The 15,183-nt window shown below is 46.8% G+C and overlaps 1 protein-coding gene and 1 long non-coding RNA gene across 17 annotated transcripts in view; one reads left to right on the plus strand and one right to left on the minus strand.

Annotated features, from left to right (window-relative positions):
• The window catches only part of LOC115200028 (nuclear receptor corepressor 2), a 151,983-nt gene that overhangs the window by 50,602 nt on the left and 86,198 nt on the right, over positions 1-15,183 (minus strand). For 14 of the 16 annotated variants that reach the window (XR_003879465.1, XR_003879464.1, XM_029762695.1 and 11 more), the window contains exons 12-17: positions 9,394-9,572; positions 8,623-8,677; positions 8,395-8,493; positions 5,415-5,560; positions 3,731-3,891; positions 1,865-1,927 (exon numbers count right to left, since the gene is read on the minus strand). Coding sequence is in view for 14 of the 16 variants with exons in the window: in XM_029762695.1 (XP_029618555.1) it covers positions 1,865-1,927; positions 3,731-3,891; positions 5,415-5,560; positions 8,395-8,493; positions 8,623-8,677; positions 9,394-9,572 (703 nt within the window). In the remaining 2 variants the exon portion in view is untranslated. The remainder of the gene's footprint in view (positions 1-1,864; positions 1,928-3,730; positions 3,892-5,414; positions 5,561-8,394; positions 8,494-8,622; positions 8,678-9,393; positions 9,573-15,183) is intronic. The other 2 variants (XM_029762689.1, XM_029762688.1) reach the window with 1 other exon arrangement.
• LOC115200034 (uncharacterized) lies at positions 1,712-3,277 on the plus strand. Its single transcript, XR_003879470.1, has 2 exons — positions 1,712-1,837; positions 2,232-3,277. It is a non-coding gene; the product is annotated as an uncharacterized LOC115200034 (long non-coding RNA).

The following is a 15,183-nucleotide window of genomic DNA, read 5'->3' on the forward strand; positions in this document are numbered from 1 at the left end:
GCCAGGCTTTATGACCAGAGAAGACCGTGGTAATCCATCAGAGTGCGGCCATGGCGAAATGTTGATCGCCTGACAGGCGCTATAAATGCCTTTATCTTTTTAGCAAGATGGGATAAACACATTAGCATGAGGAGGTGTAAGCCTCTTTAATACATATACAGGTCAAGCTCATGGAAGTGGTGTGTGTATCTTGACAGCCGGGCTGGCAGACTACTCAGGCCAGGGTTAGGGGAGCAGGGCTGGGGGTGGGTGGGCTACTGGGCTAGCCTACATATGAGGAGCCATGGAGGGGGAAGCCCTTTTGGCAGGCATGGGTATCACTCATGGTTACTGGCAGATGAGAAATGGCGGGGAGGTAAAATATCCCCGCCCCCCTCAGATGGGGGCCCTGTGGTTGTGGTTATATAATCTCTTCATAGAAGCCCAGCTCCCACCGGGCTGCAGGACTAATCCCCTGGGATGGAGAGGTCCACTAATCCCACTGCGAGAGAATGGAGTTGAAGACATTAACCAGGATTACTACGCAGGGCCATGTTCCAAGGGCCAGCGCCAGTCATCACAACAGCCCCCCGAGACCGAGTCTGCAGCAGGAGAAATAACACCCAGTACGACACAGACAGACAGACAGACAGACAGACAGACAGACAGACAGACAGACAGACAGACAGACAGACAGACAGACAGACAGACAGACAGACAGACAGACAGACAGACAGACAGACAGACAGACAGACAGACAGACAGACAGACAGACAGACAGACAGACAGACAGACAGTATCTGCTGTAACAGACTTCTGCCTTCAGTTGTACATTCATGGTATCAGAGGAACTTCTTGATTAAAATCCGTATTACACAACAGATAGGCTACTGTTCTGCAAGATTAGAAGACAGGTTCGAGTCATTAACAGAACTGAAAATCATAGAGAATCTTTGCCACTTCATCTAAACACGGCCACAAAACAAGAACTAAGGCTCATGGAGAAACCACATGTCGTCAGATATGCAAACGGTACCGGAGGTTACAAGCAATCATTTTCACACCCAAACATGAAATAGACAAGAGCACTCATTTATATCTTATTATGGCTCCAATATAGTAACAAGTACAGTGGCTGATCATAGCATTTCAAGCAACGATCTCAAAAACGCATAACACAAGCACAGTGAAAATATTCACCAGACATATACAAAGTCACTAATAGGCTTAAAATACTCTGAGAAAATCCCAAACATTTGAAAAATTGGAAAGATCAACAAATCCTGTGTAATACACCAGAAGGAAATCCCTCTCCAGAACGGGGTCACTGGAAGAAAGGGAAAGGTCAGTCAAATCATTGACTGAGCTGTAGACTGAGCTGTGAGCAGCGCATGCAACATAACACCAACTGCGCTACAGCAAACAAACAGGCAAAACCCACGGCCGTCTTTGGTCTGCAGGGCCTACAGTGGGGAAACCCCCTCCCACCCAGGCGAGGCCAGGTTGTATCTTCAGTCAGACAATCAGGCCGTTATAAAAAGAGTTAGCCGGCTCCTGCAGCTGAAGCTGTTCTAGCTAGGGACCCGAGGGTGGCACTTTTACAGCAAGCGTCATACACGGCCCTGAGTCAGACAGCAGAGCAGCAGAGTGGAGCCCTACACAGCGCTGCAGACAGACAGGACCCAGCAGCACGTGGCTGCAGCCTAGCCTATCTCACAGGAAGTCCCAGGCACATGCATTTGTCACCACTTTAAAAAAAACACACAAAAAAAACACCGCCAAGCCTACGGGTGGTTTTGTCTTTGATGAGGAAGATCTTTTGAATGAATGGCGCTGCCGGGTTCTATTTCACACAGAGGTAATATGTTTCTTGGTTGATTTGTACCTTTTTTGGCGGTTTCCATCTCCTCTTCAGTCCAGCGAGAGCTCTCATTCATCTCCAGATTGGCTGAAAGGGAAAAAGCAGAAGCCCCAGGTTAGAGCGCGGAGTGGGCAGGGGGGGAGGGGAGGGGAGGATCCAACAGACAGAGAGAGAGAGAGAGAGAGAGTGACAGAAAGCAAGGCAGAGAGCGAGAGGGAAAAGAAAGCGAAGAGAGAAAAGCTAGGGGGGCAGGGTTGCCTTTGCTCCTTGCTGGTGCAGCACGGTTCAGCCGGTCAACAGAGGTTGTTTGTTTAAGAGGTAGGAAGCAGGAAGCCCAGGAGAACGTCAGTTAATGATTATAGACATAAGAGGCTGTTCTCTCTGTCTACAGTAGAGGCCAGCCGTACCCTGGCAGAGTCGAAGAGACTGGAAAGATGAGAACGAGCGAAGAACAGAGAAGAGCTGCAGTTCCAGTGCTGTTGTGTCCTCTCAGTGAGGCTGTGAAGGGCACAGTAACAGCAGGCGAGGTGGGGAAGGGGAACAAGCCCAGTAACAGTGAGGAAATGAGAGTGACCCGAGCTGCTGATCAGAACAGAGCCCCTCTGGCTGGCTCAGACCACCTGGGGATTCCCTGGGACTAACCCACAGCAGAAGCAACAGCCAACTAAAGTGCTGAAACATCAACACTCGGATCGCCTGCAGCTACAGTGTGTGTGTGTGTGTGTGTGTGTGTGTGTGTGTGTGTGTGTGTGTGTGTGTGTGTGTGTGTGTGCTAACTGTAGAGGGAATAAAAACTGAGGCAGGAGTATTGCTGACTTACTGGGTATTTTGTCATGAAGTATTATTTTACCACCCATTATCAGCCTTAGGAATGTCTGGATCCAAATCATTATGTAATGAACCAGAGAGCAACACAGGCAGAATAAGTACATGTAATTTCTTTACACACGGATCCATTTACTGGCATTATATCTCCTGTTTAAGCAAGAAATAATCTTAAAATGGCAGCTTCTAACAAACTAACCAGAATAGTAAACACAGCCAGCAAAGTAATTGGTCTGTTCCACAAGGCAACCAAAAGGAAGGCACTGACTGTTGTTGACGACCCCTACCAGCACCTACACCCTCAGCTTGAGAGGCTTCCCTCTGGCCGGCGCTTCAGAATGCCCCTGGCCAAGGCATTTCAAACATTCATTAACTCCTTGTGGACTACTAAATGCAATGTAAATTGTATTGGTATATGTATTTTTCTATCCAGTGAAGTTGGGGCAGCAGTCAGTTGTGAGTGAATGTTTAACATCAATGTCCTATGTTTTTAGTGAATGCAGTATGATGGAGTGACTGATTTAAATGTGTGTGATGTGAGAATGTATTCATATGTGATGCCAAAGAAAAAATGTCCATCCTGGATGGACAATAAAGTTGTATTATATTCTATTCCTGGCCAAGGTCTGTGTGTTTAAAAGAGTTTGGAGAAAGAGCCACAGTGCACCCTTGTGGTGTGGGATATGACAAGGGACATAAGCACACAGCAATGAGAGCAGACTGAACTGACTGACAGAATGTAGGATGATGGGAGGGCTGTTCTAGCGCCAGCAGGTATCAAACCATCCACACTCTGTGTGATTATATGCTCAGTTTCAATTAAATCAGGTGGACCTACTAAACAGACGTGCTTCAGCAGTATCCTGGCCATATATTTCATTAAAACACCTCCAAATCAGGCCACAAACACAGCCATGAAATGTTTCTCAGAGAGATCCTGGCTCTTTCGGTTTATGTGTGTAGCTAATATCAGCATAGTGATGAAACTCTTGTCAGGTGAAAACAGCAGTGTGTGTTAAAGACATCAGGCAGCAGTGTAGACTATAGTAGTAGAGTGAGACGTACCTAGTTCGCTGCTGAGCGGTGGCGTGGCGGTCTCCTCCACCTCGCTGGTCATGGAGCGGGTGACGCGGCCCTTGCGGCGACCCTGGCTGTTGGCCGTGCGTCGACCCTTGAAAGCCACCGTGGGCTCTTTGTCCTCCCCGTCCTCGCCGGAGGTGTCGTCCCTGCAGGGGGGAAGAGTGTCAGTCAGTCAAACCACCTTCATCACCCTCCTCTTCCTCACTGCCTGGCCTGCACTGCACATGTGTACTGTTGAGTTTGTTAACTTAAAACCTGATAAAAAGTGCAGAGGTTTGTCTGGGTAAAACACACACACACACACACACACACACACACACACACACACACACACACACACACACACACACACACACACACACACACACACACACACACACACACCTCGAGGCTCAGGAGAGCGTCGTTTTAAGTTTCGCAAGCAAGGCAATATATCCTGTCAGCGTCATGACAGGCCAGTGATTTTGTAGCCAGTGTTTTTCAATTCATCTTCCCCTGGTCCGGCATCATTTATCTTCTAGAGGCAACCTGCTCTGCTGCCTGGCCCACTAAATATAGAAGTGCCAGCTGTGCCAACCAGGGTGTTGTGGGAGTCAGGGACTCCTCAGCCCAGGTACTGGAAGCACTGCAGATGCTTAATCATGATCAACAACACTCAGTCAGGCAGGGAAACACCTGTTCAATGTTCTGTCAGTCAGTAGCACTGAACAACAACCTATCCAACCACCTCTCCATTCAGAGAGCTGGGGGCTTAGCTACGCTAGAAGATTGGACATGATTATAGAATTCCATCCTTCACTGTTCTTCCTTGTGAAACATGTGAGTCAACATGAGGACAACAACACACTGCGGTGAGTGAGCTCTCCATGTTCCGCTGCTCTGCTCACACAGATTGCAGTGTTCAGAAGCATCCACTGATTCCCCCATCCTCTCCTTCACACTGGCACCGCGCCCACGGAGATGCCAGGGCAGTGTCACGCACAGCACACTCCAAGCTCAGGAGACTAGCTGGATTATTGTAGCAACAGACAGTACGGTAATGGTGTTTCAACCATGCCACTTTTAAAAGAAAATAAGTAAGGAATCTTACAAATGTGACTTTTAGTAGCCTCTTGGGAGTGAGAGAAGAAAAACAGGAAAACAGCAGTTTTTTAAAAGGGGGAAAATACAGATTTTTCACTGGATGGAAATTCTGGCTGAAGGTGGAGGAGTAACTAGTCAGGGTTGAAAAAAGCTCCATCTGATGATTACCTTTCCAGATCTAGTCAGGGCAGCCAAATCTAACTCCCACTCGATTTCCAATGAACAGACCTGGACCAATTCAGACGTGATTTAGTGCAGGGTCGGGGGGGGTGAACTGAACATACTTTAAAAGGACTAAAACCACATCTAAACTGTGTAGAAATTATAATGGCCCTACATTTATACAGTTTCTTGACTGTGTGCAGCTCGCTAATAGTCACCGGAATGAAAGCTTCACAATCAGGGAGCACCGAAAATGTTAAAAACGATGGACGGAGAACTATTTTCTGCTAATTTCGACAGCAAGTAAATATAACACATTTTCTGTGCAGCCCTTCGGACCTCGTTGAAGACCGAATGCGCCCCCAGGGAAAAATACGTTTGACACCCCTAAATTTAGAGCGAGACAGAATGCAAGCAGACTCACTTCATTACATCCTCCTTGTCTTCTCCCTCAGTCTTCTCCTCATCCCTCTCTCCTTCCTTCTCTTTCTCTTTCTCCTTCTCCTTCTCCTCCTTGTCCTCCTGGCTGCTGCGGTTCACCTGCAGTTGTTGCTGCTGCTGCTGGCTATGCTGTTGGGGTGGAATACAAGACAACACACTTGTCACAAACATGATCCCTGGTGACTTACAGATATATAAGCACATGTAAAACATGTATAAGAACCTATATAGAAACACACAAACACATACATGAGCCATGTAGTAGTGTTGAGGTCATTCTGCCATGCATGCCAGTACAGACACCACAAAAACAGCGCATATGCCTTCATCTGGCGCCCACAACCACTTCCTCTTCCACTTCCTGTCTGGGCTCAGGGTGAGGGTTCATATCATGAAAGAAATGCTGCAGACTGCCAAAGTCTGGCTACTAACACTGGTATAACTGGTGGTAACTACACTTATTGATGCATTGGAAAGCACAGTTCCCTAAGTATATGGGAGGTGTGCTGTGTGTTAATGGTTTAATGAAAGCACTGTAAGTAAATGGATGTCTAGCTAAAGCCTATTCAATCCCTCTCATGTCTACTCTAATAACAGAGGCATTACATCCAGCTCTGGACAAGGAAACACAAAAAGACGGAGAGCAGGCTACATCAAAATGGACCATTCTCACAGAGATAGCATAACTCTATTTAAACCATGTCACCAGATTTAATGTTTCCTCTCTCTCAAAGATGAACTCAACGCAAAAAAACAACAAATAAAAAGCCATAACTCAATAACAGCACTGAGTGACCCACTAGTGGATAAACATGGTTAGAGTTTTGTCTCCCTCCTCCACTTGGGACCTGGAGACTATAAACAGCAGTCTAATCATCTCCATACACTATCACGATCTCCATTTGTTCTCTCTTAGCCCAGTGTCATGCACCAAAAACAGATCGAAAAACAAAAACACAGCCATTTACAGGAGTCTTACATGAGTCAGACCCAGGCAGCCTGCTATCTATGGTCTGCTTTACAACAGAAGAGAACAGACTCAATAAGGCGGGGCGTTCATTAGCTTTTGTGTTGTTACTAGTACATATTGTTGTGTGCTCCCTTCCCTCTTGTACTCACTAACGTTATCTGTTGTGACCCTGTGGAGACATTTCTCTGCTCTCCCTTCCCCCACCCCTTCTACAAATCTCTCACTCGCTGACTCCCTCTCTCCCCTCTCACACACTCCTCTTTCTCTCCCTGTGTTATTAGCGTTAGCCCCGAGCCCGTGGTGTTTGTGCACTGAGCTGAGCGTCGGCTAGCTAGGTAATAATCTGAGGTGTCTCTGGGAGAGATTAGGTAGAGACACTGCCAACCGGCTGATGCCCACAGGAAAGGTCACTGGCTAATTAATGGACCGTTTCATTAGTGCCCACCACACTGCACCCACACACTGCAGCGCCGCTGGAGTTTAACTGCCTAACACCTGATCTGGGCCTAAGTGATAGCTGGGCGATCATTAGCAATGGAAACAACCTGTTAAAAAAAACTAACGTCGATAGACACATTAGTGCTGACACGAGGGGGGGGGGGGGCAAAACGGCAGGTGTCACATTCAATTTCAAGTTTTATTAGTCGTATGTACGGAATCCACATGGTATACATCATCCAACTAAATGCTTACTTGCAGGTTCCTTCGACAATGCAACAACAATAAGAAATAATAAAAGAAAAGCATATGAACATAAAGTAAATGGCTCAGTAGAATAGAATAAACATTTTAGCATAAGTATAATACAGGAAGGCACCATTTATAGTCCAACATTTACACTTGTATTGGGGAATATGGGGATAGGGGGCAAGTGTATGAACTGATTAGTATAATGAGAGTCTGGTAGCAGCAGTTGTGATGTGTGTGTAGCATGAATGTGTGTGTGTGTGGGTGTAGCATGAGTAATTGGTGTGCTGCTTGCATGGCGACCTATCCTCTACTGATCCCACTACTCACAGAGCCCCATGGCTGTTTTACCTCTCCATGCAAGTGGTACTCAACCCACTATTCTTAGATTTTCTCTTTTTGTCACCAATTTTGGAATATCCAATTGCGATCCAATTATGATCTTGTCTCATCGCTGCAACTCCCCAACGGGTTCGGGAGAGGCGAAGGTAGAGTCATACGTCCTCCGAAACACGACCCGCCAAACCACGCTCTTTAACGCCCGCCCGCTTAACCCGGAAGCCAGCCGAATCAATGTGTCGGAGGAAACACTGTTCAACTGACGACCGTGAGCCTGCAGGCGCTTGGCCCACCACAAGGAGTCGCTAGAGCTCAATGAGCCAGGTAAAGCCCCCCCGGCCAAACCCTCCCATAACCCGGACGACATTCGGCCAATTGTGCGCCGCCCTATGGGACTCCCAGTCACGACCGGTTGGGACACAGACTGGGATAGAACCCGGGTCTGTAGTGATGTCTCACTCCATGCACAATGGAGTGAGGCGTCGCCACCTTAGACCGCAGCGCCACCTTAGACCGCAGCGCCACCTTAGACCGCAGCGCCACCTTAGACCGCAGCGCCACCTTAGACCGCAGCGCCACCTTAGACCGCAGCGCCACCTTAGACCGCAGCGCCACCTTAGACCGCAGCGCCACCTTAGACCGCAGCGCCACCTTAGACCGCAGCGCCACCTTAGACCGGACCGCAGCGCCACCTTAGACCGCAGCGCCACCTTAGACCGCAGCGCCACCTTAGACCGCAGCGCCACCTTAGACCGCAGCGCCACCTTAGACCGCAGCGCCACCTTAGACCGCAGCGCCACCTTAGACCGCAGCGCCACCTTAGACCGCAGCGCCACCTTAGACCGCAGCGCCACCTTAGACCGCAGCGCCACCTTAGACCGCAGCGCCGCTCAACTGACAACCGTCTTTCACCTTGAGAATGCCTGAAGTGGTTTGGTTAGTTTCCGTAAGGTTCTAGGTACAGTACCTGGCTCCTGCCACGGCGCCGATAGTTCCTGCGCACAATGTTCTTGTAGTTCTCGTTCTTTTTGGTCAGGTAGTAGAAGAGGACACTCTCTGCCACCGTCTGAAACAAAATAACATTACTAGGACCTCATCTCACAAGCAGGATGACAATACAAGACTACTCAGGTGTCAGAACTTGGGGTCTACCACTGTGCATGGAGTGAGGGGGGAAGGATCTTCCCAAATCTACCTTTCTCTCCAGGAAAGAAGCAATCAGCCCAAAGTTTTTTGGGTGCTGGATGAACCTGTGAGCACAAAGCAGACATAGATGCATATTTAACACTTTATATCAAATGAATTATCTAAAGGCACTCTGCCTTTTGATATGCAGGTAAATTGTGGAGAATGACGTATGTGTAGTTTGCCTGATGGGAGAAGAGGCTCCCATCAGCGATGACTTCAGTCACACATCCATCTCTCCAGAGATATTTCACTCTCTATTATTCATCTAAAGCATGCTCTCATCCACACTAACCTACAGCTCCTTCACCAGACTTCTATCAGTGCATCCTACCTGACATTACTTTATATCCCAATAGGAAAACATAGCCAGTACTGAGCATTGCTTCCATCTCTCCCAACTCTCTCTTACTGAGGGTTGAGGCTGAGAGGGTAAGACACTTCACTGTGCAGTCCGCAGCAGCAGGCATCACATCCACATCTCTCTCTCTCTCTGCACCGGGGCAGCATTCACAGTCTCTGATCTCCATCTGTGGTTTACGTTTGGCTGGTTGATATATCCTCTCATTTCTCAGAGAGGGAAGATTCACTTCCTCAACAACTCCCGGACCTTTGGATAGGTCACAGACATTTCTATTCCAAATCTCAGCCTGACCAAACCACCATGCATGCCACTTCTCACTGCTCTCAGAAACACAAAACGATGCTTTGTCTACTACTGCACAGCACATAGCTCTGCCATTCTATGTAGTGTATTTCTACGTCTGAGTGAGTGACTTACTTCTCACGGAAGGTGTCCTTCTCCTGCTCGCTCCACATGTTCATGACCTGCCGGTCCTTGTACACCTTCATGGGGTCGTCCATCAGGCCGTTCATGTTGATGAACTTGATGCGTTGCTGCTCGGCGTCAAATAGCATGGGAGGGATGACCGCCAGCTGACGCATTTGCTTCTCGGTGTTCTGACACAAACACGCACCCGCACACACGTGTAAACACACACACACACACACACACACAATCAGACAAACAGACAAAATGTCTTGGAGTGAGTAGGCTGTTAGTGTACACCCAAGCAGAGCTTTCCAAATACAGGAGGCTGTGATAAACACAGTGCACAGAGGCAACGGTGGTGACACAAGCGCAACAATCGTGTTGTGTTAAGTGTGTAAGAGGTCATGAGATTTAGAGGAAGTTTGAGGTCAGGGAGGAGGAGGGGAAGAGAGCGATGCTGCACGCCTAGGGTGAGCAGTCAGTGCTTATCCAGGCCTGGGCTGACCTTACAGATAAACACTGCCCCTGTACTGTACTCAGTGTGATGACTAGCCCTGTTATTCACAAGCCAGCTCTGCTTGTCCTGTGGAACACTCACAGCAGGGACCCTGTGGCTGACATCTCTCCCCCTTTCATCCTCAGCATGCCTTTCAGAGGGGAGGGAGAGAGGAATGAGGGTGACTGGGGTAGAGAGGAAGTGACATCTCTAACCACTGTGCAGAGTTCAAACTCAACGGTTGTGCAAGTGGCAGAGCTAGAGTCTCTTTACTCTGTGTGTGTGTGTGTGTGTGTGTGTGTGTGTGTGTGTGTGTGTGTGTGTGTGTGTGTGTGTATCTACACTGACTTCAGAAGGTATTCATACCCCTTGACTTAATGCACATTTTGTTGTGTTACAGCCCGAATTCAGAATTCTTCTAACTCATCTACACACATTACCCTATAATGATAAAGTGAAAACATGTTTTTTGAAAATGAAATACAGAAATATATCCCATGAGTATTCACACCCCTGAGTCAATACTTGTTAGAATCACCTTAGGCAGGGATTACAACTGAGTCTTTCTGGGTAAGTCTCTAAGAGCTTTGCCCATCTGGATTGTATATTTGGCCTTGTGTTTTAGGTTATTGTCCTGCTGAAAGGTGAATGTCTCCCAGTGATTGTTGGAAACCAGATTGAACAGGTTTTCTTCTAAGATTTTGCCTGTGCTTAGCTTTATTCCATTTATTTGTATCCTAAAAAAAACTCCCTAGTCTTGCTGATGGCAAGCATACACATAACATGATGCAGCCACCACCATGCTTGAAAATATGAAGAGTTGTACTCAGTGATGTGTTGGATTTGTCCCAAACATAACGATTTGGATTCAGGACAAAGTTCATTTCTTTGCCACATTTTTTGCAGCTTTACTTTAGTGTCTTATTGCAAACAGGATGCATCTTTTGAAATATGTTTAAAGTCCCAATTGGCCTCAAAGTAAAATCCTTTAGCGGTTTCCATCCTCCCCGGCAACTGAGTTCGGAAGGACGCCTGTAACTTTGTAGTGACTGGATGTATTGATACACCATCCAAAGCAAAATGAATAACTTCACCATGCTCTAAGGGATAAGACATTTTAGCAATTTGTAAAAAATGTTTTTTTAAATAAAAACATTATTCCACTGACATTATGGGCTATTGTGTCTAGGCCAGTGTCACAAAATCTAAATTTAATCAACTTTAAACTTGGGCTGTAACAAAATGTGGAAAAAGTCAAGGGGTGTGAATACTTTCTGAAGGCACTGTATCTGTCTGGATCACACATCAAAATCAAATCAAGTTGTATTAGTCACATGCGCAGAATACAAGGGGTGTAGACCTTACAGTGAAATGCTTACTTACGAGCCCTTAACCAACAATGCAGTTTTTAAAAAAATGAATACGAAAAATAAATAAAAGGAACAGTAATTAAAGAGCAGCAGTAAAATAACAATAGCGAGACTATATACAGGGGGTACCGGTACAGAGTCAATGTGCGGGGTCACCGATTAGTTGAGGTAATTGAGATAATATGTACATGTAGGTAGAGTTATTAAAGTGACTATGCATAGATGATAACAGAGAGTAGCAGCAGCATAGAAAGGGTGGGGGGGGGGGGCAATTGAAATAGTCTGGGTAGGCATTTGAATAGATGTTCAGGAGACTTATGGTTTGGGGGTAGAAGCTGTTTACAAGCCTCTTGGACCTAGACTTGGCGCTCCGGTACCGCTTGCCGTGCGATAGCAGAGAGAACAGTCTATGACTAGGGTGGCTGGAGTCTGACAATTTTTAGGGCCTTCCTCTGACACTGCCTGGTATAGAGGTCCTGGATGGCCAGTGATGTACTGGGCCATACGCACTACCCTCTGTAGTGCCTTGCGGTCAGAGGCCGAGCAGTTGCCATACCAGGTAGTGATGCACCCAGTCAGGATGCTCTTGATGGTGCAGCTGTAGAATATTTTGAGAATCTCAGGACCAACGCAGGACCAACGTCTCCTGAGGGGGAATAGGTTGTGTCGTGCCATCTTCATGACTGTCTTGGACATGTTAGTTTGTTGGTGATGTGGACACCAAGAAACTTGAAGGTCTCAACCTGCTCCACTACAGCTCCGTCAATGAGAATGGGGGCGTGCTCGGTCCTACTTTTCCTGTAGTCCACAATCATCTCCTTTGTCTTGATCACGTTGAGGGAGAGGTTGTTGTCCTGGCACCACACGGTCAGGTGTCTGACCTCCTCCCTATAGGCTGTCTCGCCGTTGTCGGTGATCAGGCCTACCACTGTTGTGTCATCGGCAAACTTAAATGATGGTGTTGGAGTCGTGCCTGACCGTGCAGTCATGAGTGAACAGGGAGTACAGGAGGGGACTGAGCACACACCCCTGAGGAGTCCCTGTGTTGAGGATCAGCGTGGCAGATGTGTTGTTACCTACCCTTACCACCTGGGGCGGCCCGTCAGGAAGACCAGGATGCAGTTGCAGAGGGAGGTGCTTAGTCCCAGGGTCCTTAGCTTAGTAATAAGCTTTGAGGGCACTATGGTGTTGAACACTGAGCTGTAGTCAATGAAGAGAATTCTCACATAGTTGTTCCTTTTGTTCAGGTGGGAAAGGGCAGTGTGGAGTGCAACAGAGACTGCATCATCTGTGGATCTGTTAGGGCGGTATGCAAATTGGAGTGGGTCTAGGGTTTCTGGGATAATGGTGTTGATGTGAGCCATGACCAGCCTTCCTTACAAAGCACTTCATGGCTACAGACGTGAATGCTACAGGTCCGTAGTCATTTAGGCACGTTACCTTAGTGTTCTTGGTCACAGGGACTATGGTGGTCTGCTTAAAAAAAATGGTATTACAGACTCGGACAGGTTGAAAATGTCAGTGAAGACACTTGCCAGTTGGTACTGCGAGCATGCGCTGACACGTTCTGGCCCTGCAGCCTTGTGAATGTTGACCTGTTTAAAGGTCTTACTCACATTGGCTGCAGAGAGCGTGATAACAGTCGTCCGGAACAGCTGGTGCTCTCATGCATGTTTCATGCATGCATGTTTCAGTGTGATTTGCCTCGAAGCGAGCATAGAAGTAGTTTAGCTCGTCTGGTAGCAATATGTCTCTGGGCAGCTCTCGGCTATGCTTCCCTCTGTAGTCTGTAATGGTTTGCAAGTCCTGCCACATCTGACGAGCATCGGAGCCGGTGTAGTACGATTCGATCTTAGTCCTGTATTGATGCTTTGCCTGTTTGATGGTTCGTCGGAAGGCATAGCAGGATTTCTTATAAGCTTCCGGGTTAGAGTCCCGCTCCTTGAAAGTGGCAGCTCTAGCCTTTAGCTCAGTGCGAATGTTGCCTGTAATCCATGACTTCTGGTTGGGGTATGTACATACAGTCACTGTGGGGACGACGTCATTGATGCACTTATTGATGAAGCCAATGACTGATGTGGTGTACTCCTCAATGCCATCGGAAGAATTCCGGAACATATTCCAGTCTGTGCTAGCAAAACAGCCCTGTAGCTTAGCATCTGCTTCATCTGACCACTTTTTTTTATTGACCGAGTCACTGATGCTTCCTGCTTTAATTTTTGCTTGTAAGCAGGAATCAGGAGGATAGAATTATGGTCAGATTTGCCAAATGGAGGGTGAGGGCAAGCTTTATACGCGTGTCCGTGTGTGAAGTAAAGGTGGTCTATAGTTTTTTTCCCCTCTGGTTGCACATTTAACATGTTGATATAAATTTGGTAAAACGGATATAGGTTTCCCTGCATTAAAGTCCCCGGCCACTAGGAGCGCGGCCTCTGGATGAACGTTTTCCTGTTTGCTTATGGCGGTATACAGCTCATTGAGTGCAGTCTTAGTGCCAGCATCGGTCGTTGGTGGTATGTTGACAGCTACGAAAAATACACATGAAAACTATTACAGTTGTTACTGTTCCTTTGGTAGTTTTATCTTCCTCGTAGGTCGTCGATTTCATTTTCCAATGATTGCATGTTAGCTAGTAGAACGGAAGGCAGTGGGGGTTTATTCGATCGCCAACGAATTCTCAGAAGGCAGCCTGGCCTCCGTCCTCTTTATCTCTGTCTTCTCTTCACGCAAATGACAGGGATTTGGGCCTGTTCCCGGGAAAGCAGTAATATCCTTTACATCGGGCTCGTTAAAGAAAAAAAAAAGCTTCTGCCAGTTCGTGGCGAGTAATCGCTGTTCTGATGTCCAGAAGTTATTTTCGGTCATAAGAGACGGAGGCAGCAACATTATGCACAGAATAAGTTAAAAAAATTAAATAAATCATTTACAAACGACGCAACAAAAAAACGAGAAAAAAAAAACAAACCACATTCGGTCAGGAGCATGTAAAACGTCAGCCATCTTCTCCGGGCCATGATACTAAAAAGGCCACATCACATGCTTCCTGAACTGGTTATAAGTGTTACGCAGCTACAGTAACTGTGTCATTCAGCCTCACGTGACAAAGAAATTGGTGATTGAGAGGGTCAAGCAACAGGCATGACAAGAACACTGTATATTCACGAGTGAGAGAAAGGGCACTAAAGAGGGAGAGATATAGGGAATGACGGGTCCAGAAGAGAAAGACGATGGAGGGACAGGACAAAAGAGGGAGGTGAAGTAGTGTAAGAGCTTTTGTCTATTGTCCTTGAGAACTATGACAAAATCATTGGTGTTGGGTGATGTTAATATTCATGTTGACAAAGACTGACTCCAAGACCATTGAATTAATGAATATTTTGAGCTCTATGGACTTTATCCAACATGTTACTGGGCCCACACATAATCACGGCCATACTCTGGACCTGGTTCTTACCAAGAGGCTTTCTATTGACATATCCTCTATACTTGATATTGCTTTATCTGATCACCACTGTGGATTTTTTACTACCTTGTTGCCCATAGCACAGGGTAATGCTGAACACATTATTAAGAAACACCATCTTACCTCTGAAGTTACTCCGTCACCTATCCTGACTTCCTCGTGACGATTTAGTTGATAACTTTAATAGCAAATTCAGGGCAACCATTGACGCCATAGCTCCAGTAAAGTTGAAAAAGGCCACATCCAAATGTAGAGGCCCTTGGATGAGTGAGGAAACTAATCAATTGAAGATAAATTGCAGAAAGGCATAGCGGAAGTGGAGGAAGTCAAAGTTGCAGGTCCATTATGATATTCTGAGAGAGAAACTTGGCATATATAACAAGGCAATTGGAAATGCCAGACGGGCAAATTTTTCTAACTTGATCACTAATAATCAGAATAATTCGAGTGCTCTTCTCGACCATTGATGG

Source organism: Salmo trutta, chromosome 9, assembly GCF_901001165.1.
Source record: "Salmo trutta chromosome 9, fSalTru1.1, whole genome shotgun sequence".
NCBI lineage: Eukaryota > Metazoa > Chordata > Actinopteri > Salmoniformes > Salmonidae > Salmo > Salmo trutta.